The sequence below is a fragment of the Apteryx mantelli genome, chromosome 3, assembly GCF_036417845.1.
Source record: "Apteryx mantelli isolate bAptMan1 chromosome 3, bAptMan1.hap1, whole genome shotgun sequence".
Lineage (NCBI taxonomy): Eukaryota > Metazoa > Chordata > Aves > Apterygiformes > Apterygidae > Apteryx > Apteryx mantelli.
Window position 1 is genome coordinate 23389130 of NC_089980.1, and position 15747 is coordinate 23404876.

Consider the following 15747-nt stretch of genomic DNA (forward strand, 5'->3'; position numbering starts at 1 on the left):
AAGGTTTATTCTTTGCTGTGATACTAAAACGCAAGTTGGAGTTGCATATTTCAAATATTAACATAATATATCCATGTAAAACTAGAACATAGTAATGTTTAAACTGAATGATTGTGTTGGCCTTCTGACTTTATTTAGGTCTTTTCCAAGGTATATATGTTTAAACTTGCATGCATTTTGTAGTAGTCCACATGCTACAAAAAGACATAGGTAATGCATCAATTGTATATGTCATTGGGAACTATGACTGTACTCTGAAAGGTTTCTGTGATGTGAACCAGACAGACAATATTTATTAACCTCCATTAGCAGGTTCCTTATCTGAAGTACAAACCTGCACAAATACTGTAAGTATTTGGCCTGTGAGGCTTCCTGACACTGTTCTCCTGAATCTGAACTGCTCTCTAAAGAATCAGGTTTTAGTGTATCTTTAATGTATCCTTTCAAATAAAGGATATTGAAGCTCCTAAATAACAATGGTGTTATCTGTAAGTATAAAGCTGTTCATAATTTCTAGATGATGTATTTAATTCTGTTACTAATTTTAGAGTTATACCTACTATTAAGATAATTCTTACACCTGCCATATATAAATTCCTGCAAAGTGGCTTTGATGCAAGGATGGAGAGAAGAACTGTGTCAGGCCACTCAGCTCAAGCAGTTCCTAATCAAACCGAAGCGTTAAGATGCAGTCACGTTGGTAGTGTGCAAGCAGCTTTTCTTATCTCTTTGGCCACAGCTTGACTCACACGGTTGATTTCCCTGCCTTCTGAGCAGCCTTCAGATGAAATTCCTGCTGGGTTTCCCTGTCAGAGCCACCTCTTTTCTCAGGGTTCAGCAGCAGACGGCCAAGTCCTTTTTGGACTGGGGCACTGCTAAAGCTGGCAACGGGAGCATGGGGTGTCCCCTCACCCACAGAGAGCTGAGCCTGCTGGATATCCAGGTGAAGCCCAGCGTATGAACCTTATTTCACCCTTATTTACTTCTAGAGCACTCATTATTGTGCTGCCACATTAGTCATTGCCCCTTTTCCCTGTTCATAAGGACCTTCCTTCTTATCTTTACTCTTAGCAGTGAGGGGTTAATATTGTTGGGATAATTTGATGTATGTAACTTAGTATCAAGGCTCTTACAGAAACTTGATGAGAAGATGGTTTTGACTTTTTCAAAAAAGGGATAATTAGATTTCATTTGTATTGGCAGGTGTCAGGATAAAAAGCCCCAGAAACCCAAGAGTTAATCCATTCATTTAAGAAAAAAAAATTGAAGTAGCGATTTAGTGCCAGCATCCTCTGGCTCTGTTATTAATTCTTATTCTTGTACACAGACTTGAATGCACAAGATTTGTGTGTATGTGTGGGTTTGTATGAGTGTCAATTAGCATGAGCTGGGAAGGAGTATTATGCTGGATTGAAAACAAATTGTTTTGGAAGCATGCCAATTTTGATGCACATTCCCACAAAATAAAACTTTTTTTCATTTTAATAAGTAGTTTTTGTAATGAAGCAGTCTTGGCATGATATACGTGGTTTGTGTTATCTCTGAACAAACTTAAAAGTTAGGAGAAGGTCCCCAGTCTTCACAGCAGATTTAAAAATGGCTTTCCAAAGGGAACAGTGAAAGGGCGAACTGTATGCTGCCTTCCTGTTTTTAAAATGAGCTTGGTGTATTTGCCACAGGGATTGTATGATACAGCATCTGCAGAAGTAGAGGACTGAACTTGATAGCCCAGGATGTCCACTCCAGTCCTTTTTCCTGGGTTTTGTTATGACAATTAAGTGACAGTAAATAGATGGCATTTATTGTCACTTTTTCAGTATAGCACAAATGAGGTACTTTGATCTAGAAAGTAAGATAAATGCTTCAATCTCTACCAGGCAGTGTGGGTTTTCTTTAAAATAAATAGAATATTGAATTATATCATGTAATCTGATAATACATTTTTATTTTATCTTCAAAATAAATTCCAAAGCAAAAAAGTAGTGTTGGAAAGATATTGCTTTTTGTCTGAAATCTGGAAATGCTTTCAGAATTTCCAGTTTGTAGATAACATTGGAAATATTTGCTCTTCTGACTTAGAGAAAGTATATTATTTTGGAATCTCTAGTAAGTAACCTAATGTATACTTACTTACTAAAGTAAGCTCTTACTGCTCTTACTAAAAATGAGGATCTGATTGCTTGTGCTAGTTAAGGAAACGCTAGTGTGCAGGATCATTAGCAGATACTCTTACTGTATGAAACAGCACACTAAAATAGATCTAAAATGTTCCTTGAAAGGTTGTATGTCTTTTGACTTCCATGTCTTGGTCAAACTGCAGCTTAACAGTTCTACTTTCTGGTGACTTAAATCCTCCAGTCCTGCACTTCCGATTGTAGTTCTTCATTTCCTTCTCTAAACTGTTTACAAAGTATTAATAGTTAGGGTTATACAGTAGCAGTATTTCCCACCACCACCCCTGAGAGGGTAAATATTAGTAAAGCTGTGCTATGACACATTTTGGATCCTCAGTAAGTTGAAACAGTTTGTTTTGTGAAGAACCATTACTTTATTCTAGATCTTTTTACACCCAAAGAAGATAGACATTGGGAGTGGGGGTATGTGCAAACAGCTTTGTAACATGAAATACTGCACAACTCCAGGATTTTAAAGCCAATATTCTTCAGTATCCAACTTGCTGAAATACTAAATTTGCTATAATTGTGATTGTAACCTTTATGAATAGTTTTGTGCTCTTTCAGTGGATCACAGATTGGACTTGTGAGCCTGAACAGGAAGCAATTCTGAGGCCTGCCAGAAAACCTTCCTAAACTTGGTCAAGTACAGATTCAATACTGGGTACAGACAGTTAGTGATAAGAACATCAATGAGTACCACTATAAAAGCTCATCATACTAAGTAGGTATAAAATCGGAGTATAAAAACTCCTTCTTTAAGAACTGAAAAGCAGAGAGCTGTACTGATCTGGAGATTTGTTTGAAGGGTATGAAAATTATAGCCAAGACTTGGAACAAATGTTATTTTTTCTGCCTCTTGTCAGCATATGAGATGACACTGTGCAGCGTCAGCCTCTGCTGTTAGCGTAGTTCATTTTTCCTGAAGTAACCTGAGCAGTAACAGCCTACTTTGTCCTATCTCCTGGAGACAGAAGGTGAATTGAGAATGGAGTCTGGGAACTACTATTTTGCTGCATGTCTACACAGCTTCAAGTGTTTTAAACAGTGAGTTAGCTAATAACCTCTCCGTTACAAAATGTTGCAGGTAGTCCATGAATCACATGCATCTCTAGGGAGCCAATACTGAAGTCTAAAAGATTTGTGTGTATTCTTAACTGTGAGTCTGCATCCTTTCCCTGAAGTTAATTTTCTGTTTAAGTAATAGTTATAGGATGTTTATAAGGTGCACATGCACACTTTTTATCTATATACATACCTTTCTGGATGTTTTCCCATCACTGCACCTTCATATTTTTACTTGATGCCCTTTCTTGAGTGGCTGCAGGTAAGTGATAGCACAACAGCAGACTCTGTTTTTTGCAGCAGGAGTTGAGTTCTGTCCCTTCTGCCTTCAGAGGCTGTGAAAGCTATGCTGTGCAGCCCAGTGGCAATCAAGAAGTTGTAGTAAGACATTGAATTATTACAATACAATACGAAATGGGAGCTGAACACTATTTCCTCTGAGCAGGCAGCTCTTGATTTCTGGGCCTTAAAAGCCCCAGCCCATCACATGTTTAGTAGCGTCTACTAAAAACAAATAACGAACCATACACTCAAGCACTGGTAAGTAAAAATTTACTTCCTGCTGTAGCACAGCCAGTGTTCCATCCTTTCCCTACGCTTATGAACCAAAGTAAGCCAAATTGCCCTCCAGAGTATCACAGGCAGATTTTTTTCCCAGTGATTTTGTTCACATTTTTCTCCTAGGTTAATGTCAGTACTTTATGATTTTTTTAAAGGAAGATCGTCAGGTGAGTTTAAACCTAGTATCAGCCATGCTTGATGCTGTGAGTGCTAAAGTTAAGAAAAAGTGTTCCTAGTGGGGATGACAGTTCTTTAAAAAGCAGTTTAAATCTTACACCTGCATTACTTGGTGTGTCATGTATAGTCTCTGAAAAGCTGAGCCACATCAGAACCTATAAAATTATTGTACAGTTAACACCTCTTATGATTGATAGAGTATTACAAGAGTACATGAGAGTATTATGAGCAATAACCACTTAAGCTAGAATGAGTGTTCTTGTAGGAGATCACAGTTGAGCTATACTCAGAGGAGCTCTAACAGAGGGGGAAGGGTCCTCCTTGCTGTGTTTACATTGCTTGGTAGCATGAACCAGATCAGCTAAAACAGGAGAAAGAAGGGAGAGGAACAACCATCTTGAACAAATGTTCACCAACCACATAGCTAAAGTTCTTGTCTGGATTAATTTCACATCATGATGAGAATCAGGTGGCAAAAATTTTCTCTTAGTTTGTCACTTTGTCCATGTCACCCCTCTCTGCATTCCTCTGTGGGCTCCACGTCCTCTGTCATGTGAACTCAGCTACTTATCATCAACTTTAGGTCCCTTTGCAGTCCCACCCGATTGACCACCTCCCACGCATTTTGTCTGTTGCCACCTCTGGTCAACAAAATCCAACAAAATAACTCTCTCAGCTTGTATCCCACTAGTTCATGTGTGATAAATGTTCAACACTATTTGCCAGGTAGTTTGGCAGTTCAGGGAAAACAGTATAAATATGTCTATACTGCAGTTGATGGGCAGACATGATATCAACCTAAGTGCAGTATGCACTTACCTGTCCGCATTCTGTCTGTGTGCTGACTTGCAGACAACCTGTGCACTGCCTGTGCGGGTGGGAAAGTGCATGAAGCTGTGCGTAGGAGGAGAGATATGTTGTCCTGTGTGCCCCAGCTTGGAGCTGCACTTTGTTACCTGCATGGCAAATGAGTCTATCTATCTATCTATTTATTTATTTATTTTGGTAGGCAGCTTCAGGATGGCACCAAGATGAGGGGTAGACAAAGTCTGTTTAAATGAGCCATAAAGATAATTTCTTCAAGATAGGGTTGTAGTACATTGGCATGGTCATGACAAGGAAGCATATATTAAATGTTGCCATTCTGTTCTGTGCTTAGTGTGATTGTAATCACATTCTGTTTTATCTTTTCTGAGATACCAATAAGTAATAATAGCCAGTCTCTTCACTGTCACTGAATTCACACCACAACTCCAAAACTTCACATTCTCAAATAAAATACATTTCTTTAAGAACTCTGTAAGAGCTTCTGTAAAGGCTCAGTGATTAAAAAAACATGCATCTTCTCTAAAATTGAGAGATCGTGATTCATTCCTGCAATTGAGAGGTGAAATTTTCGGTTAGATGTATCTATAAGCATAGAAAGAAAACAAAATTCAGGTTCAATCTTACGTGATTGCTTCATTATTCAAAGCTGTTATTGTCTGGAGAGACGTGCATAGAGAGTGGGGGTGGTGAAAACACATTTTATAAATATCCTTGCAATTGTTGCTCTACTGAAACATATGATGTCATCAGTCTCATCTGTTCAGTATAAGTGTTTAAATAGGGGTAAACTCTTTTCTGACTTGCATGTGGAGTTATGAGATTTGCAGATGGTATGAATCACCAGAGAATACAATCAGTATTTTTATAAAACTTCAGGTTTATTAGATGGCTAGCACCCACAATTACACTTTATTTCTGTCAACAGGAAAGATATAGCTTGGGCAGTGGCAGAACAAGCTCTCTGCAATGTTCTGCAACATTGAATCATAGGGAAAATTCTCCAAGTCAAAAGATAGATCAGTCTCTGTTGCCCATTCAATTCCTGGCCCCTTTTTTGCAATAACAATAAACTTTGTTGTGAAACATGATGCTATTCTTATTTGATTTAGATTTCTAAATAGATAACTTGTTCATTTTGTCGAGGTTTCTGAAAAAAGCATCAAATGGTCTTTATTCTTATTCTAGCAAGCTGTGTACAACATTAATATTCACTAATACAAATAAATTTCTCCTCCATGTAAGATCAGTGGCATATATTACCAAAATGCTAGGCCTTTAGCTATCTATTTAGCTTTGTGACTAGAAGCTGGCCATTTTTCTTTTAAACAGTCTTTTTACTCCATGGCCTTTGGTGAGATAGGATCAGTGATGTCTACATATATGTAGTCTTAATTGCCACGCTAGATCAAATTAGGTAGATAAAAAGTATTATACGGTTTACAGATCATGCCTGTACACAAAGGCTAAATGATGGCATTTTATATGCTGAAGTGCTCTGACTGGTATCTGTTGTGCTGTTTGTCTCCAAAGGAACTGCTCTATCTAGATGCTAAGTGTGACAATTTCTGAGGTGGAAGGTATCTTGAACACACCCCGGTGCTGTTTCAAAGCCTTCAGCAGCTCTGATCAGCCCATGTATAGGAAGTGGATAGCTGTACCGCATCCAGCTGAAATGTAAACAGGCAAAAGATGGTGTCTTTGGAGTATGGCCAGAGCACTGCACCTCCTGGGAAAGCACTGTGCAATCTTTAATGGTGACAAGTAGTCAGTTACTTGGCTTTTATGGGAGAAAATGGCAACTCCAGCCACACAGTGCCCCAAAGCATTGAACTGCTACACAGTGTTAATGATAATTGAGGACATTTCCTAATTAATTATGTAAACCATTCTGCAGCACAACACAGTCTTGTTTTCAGTAATGCGCTACGTAAGCGTGCGATTAGATTGTGTTGTGAGCAACCTCCAGTCGTAGGAAGCTACAGCTTTGTTTCCATCATTTTTCATCCAAAATTTTAGAATTAGTATACCCAAAACCATGAGATTAAAAAAAAAAAAAAGAAAAAACCACCTTTGGGAGTTTCCTTGTATTCCTTCTAGTTGTGAGCCTGCCTATTGCTACATGTTCAAGCTTTCCATTGTGCTGAGAAATAGAAATATGCTTTATCGTAAATAAGAGCAGATATCTTCATGTGATCACTGGATTTCCATTCCTGGGAATTTAAGAAAATATTTTATAGAACTTAATATTTTAAGAATTGGGGAGGGTTTATTTCTGCCCTCCTCCTCCCAGAGAAACACTGAGTCTGTTGCTGAAGAAACTTTCCTCCAATCCTGTGTGCTTGATACCAGACCTTGAGTTTTTACTGGTACCTTAACACTTTCTTCATTTGTAGGCGTCCCGAAAGGTGCATCTGTGAGATCATTGTATTTAGATTCATTGATTTCATTAGAGCAGTGTGCTTAAAAGCGCCAGATTGATTTCAATCAATTTAGATACCATGTGAGCATATAACAAAATGAATTGTATGCTAACAAATAACGCAGTTTTTGACTACAGAGTTGGGAATGCTGGTTTAAAAAAAAAAATGCAAAAAATGACAAAATCTAAGTGCGTAGTATAACTGAAGCTAATCTCTCTTCCAAACTGTCACTTAGGATTTCTCCAAGGCTTCTCTTAGCTGCATTAGTTAAGACCAGCTCAATAGGGCCCTGCCTTAATGGCTCTGTCTCTCAGAGTGACTAGGTTCCTCTTCTTCTGAACATGCTTCAGGTTTATCATGCTGCCTCTGCATTCAGTGAATCTGTAAAGGCTTTCCTGGACTTCTTGTGGGAAAGATTCCATCTCACGATTCCAGTAAACTGTTTCCCAGCGTTGTTGTCTCAAACCAGTCTTGCTTTGCAGCATGAGCTCATTCTTGTATTGACTGTCATTTCACATCATCATTATATCAAACTGCTTGCTGCTGTTACTGACTACCAAAAGGAATTTGTACAGCAAATTCACTCTGATTTCTTATTTCAAAGAAATTTCAGTTCATCTCTGCATTTACAATAGAAAAAAAAAAAAAGCTGTTTCCATTATACATCATTAAAAACAGTTGTCACTCAAAACTCCTAACCAGTTTTCTATCTTAAAGCTACATCTGTAAGTACCAATGCTGTGAGGCAAAGAGAATTGAAGGGGGATGCCCAAGATCCCCAGGTAAATCAGTGACAGAGCTGTGAACAGAGGCAGCTCTCTTACCCGTTGCAAGGCCATCCTTCCCCCTTTCTGTTGATCCTGTCAGTGCTGATAGTGATAGCTGATTACAAACAAAAGCATGTGCGCCTGACTTTTGCATGGTTTTTACCCTGTTAACAGCTGGCTCAGCTTAGGAATATGAGGAACTGTTCAAGTAGTATTAAAGAGTTGTCATATGAACCTGGTTCTTCACAATCATACTATGACCCTGTCGTAGTCTCTGTTATTCACTCTTTCACCTTAGTCTAAACATCTGTTGCAGATCTAACTCCTAACTTGTAGAGATACAGCATCCCCAGAGAGAAATGTTTAATTTATAATCACGCTTTATAATCCCTTTGCAGTTTATTCTGGCACTGTGGCTTGTCATAGTTGAATAAGTTGAATTCTGCGGTGTGCTGTTATGAAATGCCACACTTTTCTGATTTTAAATGTGCTTCAGCGTGATGACTACAGTGTTAGAGTGGGATACAGAGTAGTGGTTAGATCTATGGATTGTAGCTCCAGGTTTTATTATCAAATCTCCCAATAGGTTGTTATGAGAGTCATGGACAGGTCATTTTCAGGCTTTCTGTTCTTCCGTTCCATATCTGTAGAATGGATGTGATTTTAGCTATGTACGGAATGTCTGTATTGATACTCAGTTTGTTATTTTTTGAACACCTAGGCAAACAGGTATGCTGTAACATTTCATAGAATGGTTGTTGCACTTGTATATTCAAGAAAGTCAGTTCCCTGTATTCTGTTAGAAGAATTTGATGAATTTGTGTCTTTTAATACCTAAGGAGCATTAGAGGATGCACCTTGCAAGAGGTAGTAGAACCCAAAGCACAGTTAGATTCTGGGTCTCTGCAATGACTGAAAGTCTTGGAAAGGGAGGGAGGGAATGCATCTGGCTAGAATCTAACTAAACAAAAAAAAGTGTTTGAATGGGCATTAATTACAATGTTTGAAAAAATTCTTTTGCAGATAATCGCCTTTGATGAGTTACGGACAGACTTCAAAAGCCCAGTAGATCAGTGCAACCCAGTCCACGCAGTGAGTACAACCAGGAGCTTGCTAAGCAATAACTGCTAAAGAGAGAGAGATGCACTGAGCTATCAGTGAAAGTGTGAGCGTGGAAATGAATGTAGAGTCTGTTGTGAATATGATTGTAGTTTGCAAATTTGATTTATCAGGCCTGTCTGAGGCATCCAGATGGCAGCTCTTTATGCTAATAGCTCTCTTTCCCACTGGAGGAGACAGGAAAGCACTTTGGAAGTTCAAAAATTTGAAGGACTTAGAATGTGATGCTAAAATTTTCTTTTTATCTTTTCATTTTATAGCACCAATTTTCTTTTTTAAAATCATTAACTTTCTCTGCATTTAAGCATGGGATGACCACTTTCCCCAATGCCATCTGTATTGACCAGTCAAAGGCCTGAAGGGATTCAATAAGAGGTGCATTCCTAGACCTCCCTGTCTCATGGCAGGGCTCTAAGTTCTCCTGTTCTTTTAAGAGTGAATAACACATTCTGTTGCATCTGCTGTGACAAAGGATAAATATCACCCTACAACTGTAAAGTTGGTTTTACCTAATGAACCAAAATGCAACCCAGGTTTAAGCTTATGAAAATACCTCTTTAAATGAAAACTGTAATTTAGAGTGATTTGGTTAACTACGGTTAAACTTGCATCAGATTTTCACTACCATAACTGAGAGCAGAACTTGGCCCCATCATGTCACTTGGAATTACAATGACAGGTGCTGAATTTGATCTCTACAGAGGATCAAGATATTGAATTGCAACCAAATGATAATCAGATTCAGCAGACAATACTTTGTCATTTAACCTTGTTTCATAACTCACCAGAGGATTTATGGTACTGCATAGGCCACTGATGATTTTAAGCATAATTCTTACATGAGTCTTCCAAGAAGACTTGTTTACTGTTTACTAACATGTAACCAAAAATGAGAACAGAAGAAGGAATTTGTAAGAAGAAAGCCCATAGAGGATCTTAATGGAAGTAATCTATTTATTTTTTTAGGTCTTTTTACCAGTGGTTTTGAATTCACTTTATCTGTTTTTCGTTTTCATCTTGAGAAATGCATGCAGGAAACATGCCTTTATATGCACCAGATTCCAGTCATTTGGTCTCTTCCTAAAACTTGTAAAATGATTAGATTAGCAATTGAATTGGTCTCCAGGATAAAAAAGTTAAATTTTGTAAGTCCTTGTTTAAATCATGTTAGTGATGTAATTAACAAGTTAATCCTAGAATTTCCAGTAAAGAGCTGCAAAATATTCTGTGATTGGTAGCATTATTTTGACTGCCATCTACAAAATTTCTTGTGATAAGTCAAGCAGTAATCTCAGTTTGCCGCCTTCTGCACAGTGCACGTGCTGGTGTGCTTTATACTGATAGGAAGATTTTTTTCTATGAACTTTTCTTAATATAACATATTTCTTATGGTGTCTTTTCAAATGTCGATTGTCTTTTCCTCTTGCCTGTGCATACTCATGGGTGCCTACATCCCATCTATTTGGTGGGGTAGTTAGCCTCATCGTACTGTGAGAAAATCTGACATTCACTCATGTATTTTCCACCGTGCTTTTAAGAGGTAGAGTAGAGCATTTTATCAAGAGGAGGCTGAGTTAGGGAGAAATCAAAAACAAAAACAGTGGCAGTGCTGAGAACTGAATTCAAATATCCTGATTCACACTATTACTTACAGTCCAAAGATAGACTTTTCCCAGCTGCAGTTAGGCATCTGTCTTCTAAAGGTAGTTGAGAGGATTATCTTTCCATCTGCACTTAGCTCCTGCTGAAGGCAAGAAAGGTTTCTGCAGATGCACAGGCACATCCACATACATCCAGTCTCATGTTTACAACCATGAATCTAAAATTTCTGAAGCTCTTTAAGATCACAGGCATCAGAGAGAGGCAAGATATTTGTCTTGTATCTATCAGTCTGCCACTGTCTTTCCAAAATGAAATACTTTTGTTTTAAAATGATTAAACTTGGGGAAGGGAGAGGAAAAGAGGTATTTCTTTGCAGAACACAAATAAAACTCAAAAACTTGGAGCAATTTTAAAACATTTGAAGAGTACAGTCTTAGGGAGAGTTTGCTTCTTACACTGATGCATTCCATTACCCATTTAAGAAAGGTAACTGTTGAGAATAATTTTTGCCATGTCTGGAGGAAAACATTACTCTGTCATGAATTTATGTTAAGATCTACACCAGTCCAATGCTTTGACTTGTTGTAAAACTGCTTTTGGTTTCAAATTGCCTCACTACTACTGGGCACAATGCACCAGATCTGTTCTGTGTTAAGCCTCAGTAAATGCAGATAAATACTGAAAGTCACTATAATTGAACAGTCTGACTCTAAGGATGCTCTAAGCAAAATTCACAGAAATAAAATAAATCAAAGACAGGTTTTCTTTTAAATGGCTTATAGTGAGAAATTCACCAAGAAAATCAGATCTGTTCTGCACACTTGCCATCACTGGAGATACTATGAAAGATTCTACTGCTGGTTACACTGCTGGAAAGCAGAGCGTTTTTGCTACCCTATCTGCAGACTTCTCAATTATGGTGACTTTCAGTATTTATGAATGCATTCATTGCTTAAAGTGACATTTCTTGGACTTTACAGATATTCTTTACTAATGGGTTAAGCTCTAATGTCGCATGTAGCTCAGGCACCCTGTTAGCGGTAGAGCCATACCACCTTTGCAGTTGTTTTCTAAGTCAGAGTTGGGTACCTGAAAATGCAAAAACAAGTCTTTCTGACTAGGTTGGCACCAGTGTACAGTGTCACAAATACTGACTTAAAAAGAAGTTGCAGCCTCTAACTCAAGGCTAGCTGTGGCTTGAATCCCCACTTTATATAATTATACCCAGTAACAGATGAAAAAATAACTTATAGGGATATTGAAATGAGTAAGTTATTTGACTTGCGAGCAGTAGATAAGTGACTACTGTTGGGTAAATTAATAATGTATGTTGCTTCCATGCGCCCAATAATTATAATTTTTGACTCGTAGTTTTAATATATTGTTTTTAATTTATAACACCAGCTAATCTCCCACCTCTTTTTCCGACTTTTCTTTGACAGCGAGAGCGGTTGAGAAATATTGAGCGTATTTGCTTCCTCCTGCGAAAGGTGAGCATAAACCAGCTCAGGTTTTGAGAAGTTTCTGAGAAGTAAAGCCATTGAGTGGTGGTCTGCATTCATTCTCTCTTTGCATAATTCTCTCACTACACTGATGAAAGGCTGAGTTGTACTGCAGAAGTGGAAATCATGGTGACTTTGTAAAGACAGACACATTATAAGAGGTTAACATAAGCCAGGATTTCTGGATAAGGACTGAAACTTCAGAACATCTGCCCCTTCATTTTGGAACATGCTTTTCAGAGGTGATGAATTGTTTTGCAGTTGCAGCTTCAGATGCTTATAGCCGTATCATCTCATGATACCATTTGTAATACAGGCTTTAGAAATACAGTTTTCTGGACAGTGGCTTACAGTTTGATAAATGAAACATTTTATTAATGACATGTTTAATACTTGAGTTTTTTAACTGGTTAAATAGAAAAATTGAGATAATATTTATTTTGACTTGAGCCAAGAGAGGTGCTGAATGCCTCACTTTCTGTGGGGTTTGAAGGAGCTGATAAATTGTAGGATACATTCAAAGTATACATTCACCTTTCCTCTATAGCTTGAAAGAGAGTTTTCGTAAGTGTTCTGTCATCCTGACTCTGTGTCAGTGAAGTCAAAATAATCATAATTCCAAACTATTCTGTTTTATATATTCAAGTTTCTGTGAATTGCCTTCACCAAAAGAGTAATGGAGCCACCTAAATTATTCTGCCTTTTTCCTTAAAAGGTCATGAGTGAAGTACAGACTGCTGACTGCATCCTAATCAAGCTAAAAACTAAATTCAGATATGTTTTTCAGTAACTGATTGCCTTATCCTGAGAGGTTTTGGGAAAGCCAGGGATTGTTGGCTCAGGCTGATCCAAAGACGTAACTGTGGCCACATAAGCATCTATGAAGTGGCATTCTCAGATGAATCAGAATTTGAGACCTGTTTGGCACCATTTTGAGCATGTGACTGTCAAGAACCACGTTTAAGTAGTTACTTAACGTGCTTATGACACAAGGGATGTGAAAAGCAGAGAAAATACTTATTATTAATAGCTTTCTGGTTTGTGAAATTGGCACCCAGCCAATTTCAAGCTCTGTCCCAGTTTCTTTGACGTAAAGCAACTGGTGGGTGGTAATGAATTAATATATGTGAGCCCCATGGGAATGCCTTGCCAGCATCAGTGTTTAATTTCTATTGAGCCTCAGCCTCACTGAACAGTAAAATGGAGCATTTTGGCTAATTACAGACTCTGTGCACATCAAGGATTGGGTTGCTTCTGGTTCACTTAAATAGTTTGTTAATTCAGCCTCTTCTTCAAAGTTCTTTGGGGACACATTTATTTTAATTGAGAGATGAGATACAAGAAGAGGAAGGTGGAATAGCTATGGCGATTTGTAGTCTTCAAATCTGACAATCACTAACAATAACTATGGTCTACATAGCATAAAGGATGCACTGTTGAGGAAAACTGCTGGAAAAAGAGTGAAGATATTGAGTGTCCGTTATATAGATATAGGAAAATAGCAGTTAGGATGTTTTCAGCAAGCACTAAATATATTCCTTATATTATAACATTGTTTCTTATTTGGCTTTAGGTCTGTTTCTTTATTTGTAAAATAGTGACACATATGTTTTCTCATGGCTTGAGGTCAGCTAATTCTTTTAAAGGACTTTGAAAATTGTAATATCTTACTATTTATGACGCTAAGATTTAATGTTTAAGATCCGCTGTAAATCTGTATTTTAAAGAGGTTTATAGGTGGACTATAAAAATATGCTCAGTTTCATTATAGCCTGGTTTAAAATAGGTTCTCAGGAATTATTAAATATGCATACAATACCATATACACTAGGGAAATCTGGTCCCAATAGGCAGAGTCTCCTAAGGATGTTTTTTACTTGGAGGAGATTGTTAGCAGACTGACTAGGTAGGTGTTATGTCACCAGATACTACATAATTTAGATACATTTTTGTAAAATAACGTAAAAAGGTTTTGGAAAGATCTTCTGCAGCCAGGCGCTTTCTGACGTTTGGTTTGGGGAAAATGTTTCTGTATCATTAAAGCAACAATTAAGGGAGTGTGTGAAGCAGGTATGTATGGTGCTGGCATGTGTATGAGTATAGTGCTATAGAACAGAATTAAAATTAGATCAGCCTAAATTTTCTGGTCACCAAAGAATGATTGATTGTATATAAAGAAGCTATGAACTTTGAATAGCCATGGACGAATATCTTCTATCCTGATGTGAACAACAGGAAGGAATTATTTTCTGAAACCAGCATTATGTCGGGTTCCCTCAGGATACACAGATCTCATTTCATTCAGTGGCTTATTTGGGGGCTTTATAGAATATATTTGTGATCATGCCTGTGTGGTTTGAATTGATGAGTATTGCACTGGGTGGCCACTGGTGTGTTACACAGCTGTTACATGATTCACACAAGACACATGCTGCTATTGGTGCATGCTGTGCCGTCTGTATCTGCACTGTCTCTTTTGCTCAATTTTGTCATCAGTCATGCTTAAATTGTCAGCAATTCATCCAGAAAAGCCACAGCACTGACAAGAGGGAGGAATTGTCTGTTCTCCACTGTGGCAAATCTTGAAAGAGCTGGGGATAGACTGAGTTCTCCTGTCCTCTACTTGGTCCACTAGGCTCCTCTCTTGCCTTTGTTTCTCTAAGAATATGCCTACGTGACACTGCAGCGCTGCACAGAGAGACACAAGCGAGTTGTGAATGAGCTGTCTTGAGTCAGTGGAAGCAATACAGTGACGTTTGCTGGGTGTCTTCCTGGGCTCCTTAGCCCTGCTGAGGAGCAGGGTAGCTCGGGTGTGCCATATAGATCTGCTATAATTTTAATGAATAAATATTTGGGGGGTTATTAAAACATATTTAATAGACGGTGGCAGCAATATTGTTTTATAACTGTAACTGCAGTTCTGTTTCAAGAAATCTACCTACTGGGGTGATTCCTATTGGAAATACTTATTTTAGCACTAAAGACAGTTAGGAATTTCCTACATTAAAATACGGTCTATATAATTAATCAACCACTGTAATATTATTACTTTACCTTTGAGGAAATTTAAATTAAGTTGTGATTAGGTTATGAGTATAAGCAACAGCATCATGATATTTGAATTAAGCTGGCGAATACTTACTCTCAGGAGGAAAGTTAATTGAACTTGCTTCATTCTCAGCAAACATTTCAGACTTTAGTTTGCTCATGCCAAACACTGCTGAACAATATAAGTGACCTTTCTCAGAATAACAGCAAATATTTGTTTCTAAGCCCCATTAAACTCAAGTAAGAGTGATTTATGAACAGCAAAACTGGAACTGGAGCTTACCTGGAAGGGAACTGAGATAGATTAAAAAGACAGAATTTTTTTTGTTCATTTTCCTACTGCAGTGGAAACATTTTAGTTAGGTTAAGCATAAAATTCATAAAACTGCAAGTGTAAGAAAATACTGTACCAGAGCTCAATCCTGTATCTTGATTTTATTTGTTTTTGTTTGTTTGTTTGTTTTGCAAGTCCTAAAGGGATGAT

The 15747-nt window shown here is 37.8% G+C and overlaps 1 protein-coding gene across 1 annotated transcript in view; it reads left to right on the top strand.

Moving 5' to 3' along the window:
* Nucleotides 1–15747, top strand: part of CNIH3 (cornichon family AMPA receptor auxiliary protein 3) — a 50393-nt gene that overhangs the window by 14975 nt on the left and 19671 nt on the right. Inside the window, exons 2-3 of the mRNA XM_067292923.1 lie at nucleotides 9016–9084; nucleotides 12156–12203. Of these exons, the coding sequence (XP_067149024.1) occupies nucleotides 9016–9084; nucleotides 12156–12203 (117 nt within the window). The remainder of the gene's footprint in view (nucleotides 1–9015; nucleotides 9085–12155; nucleotides 12204–15747) is intronic.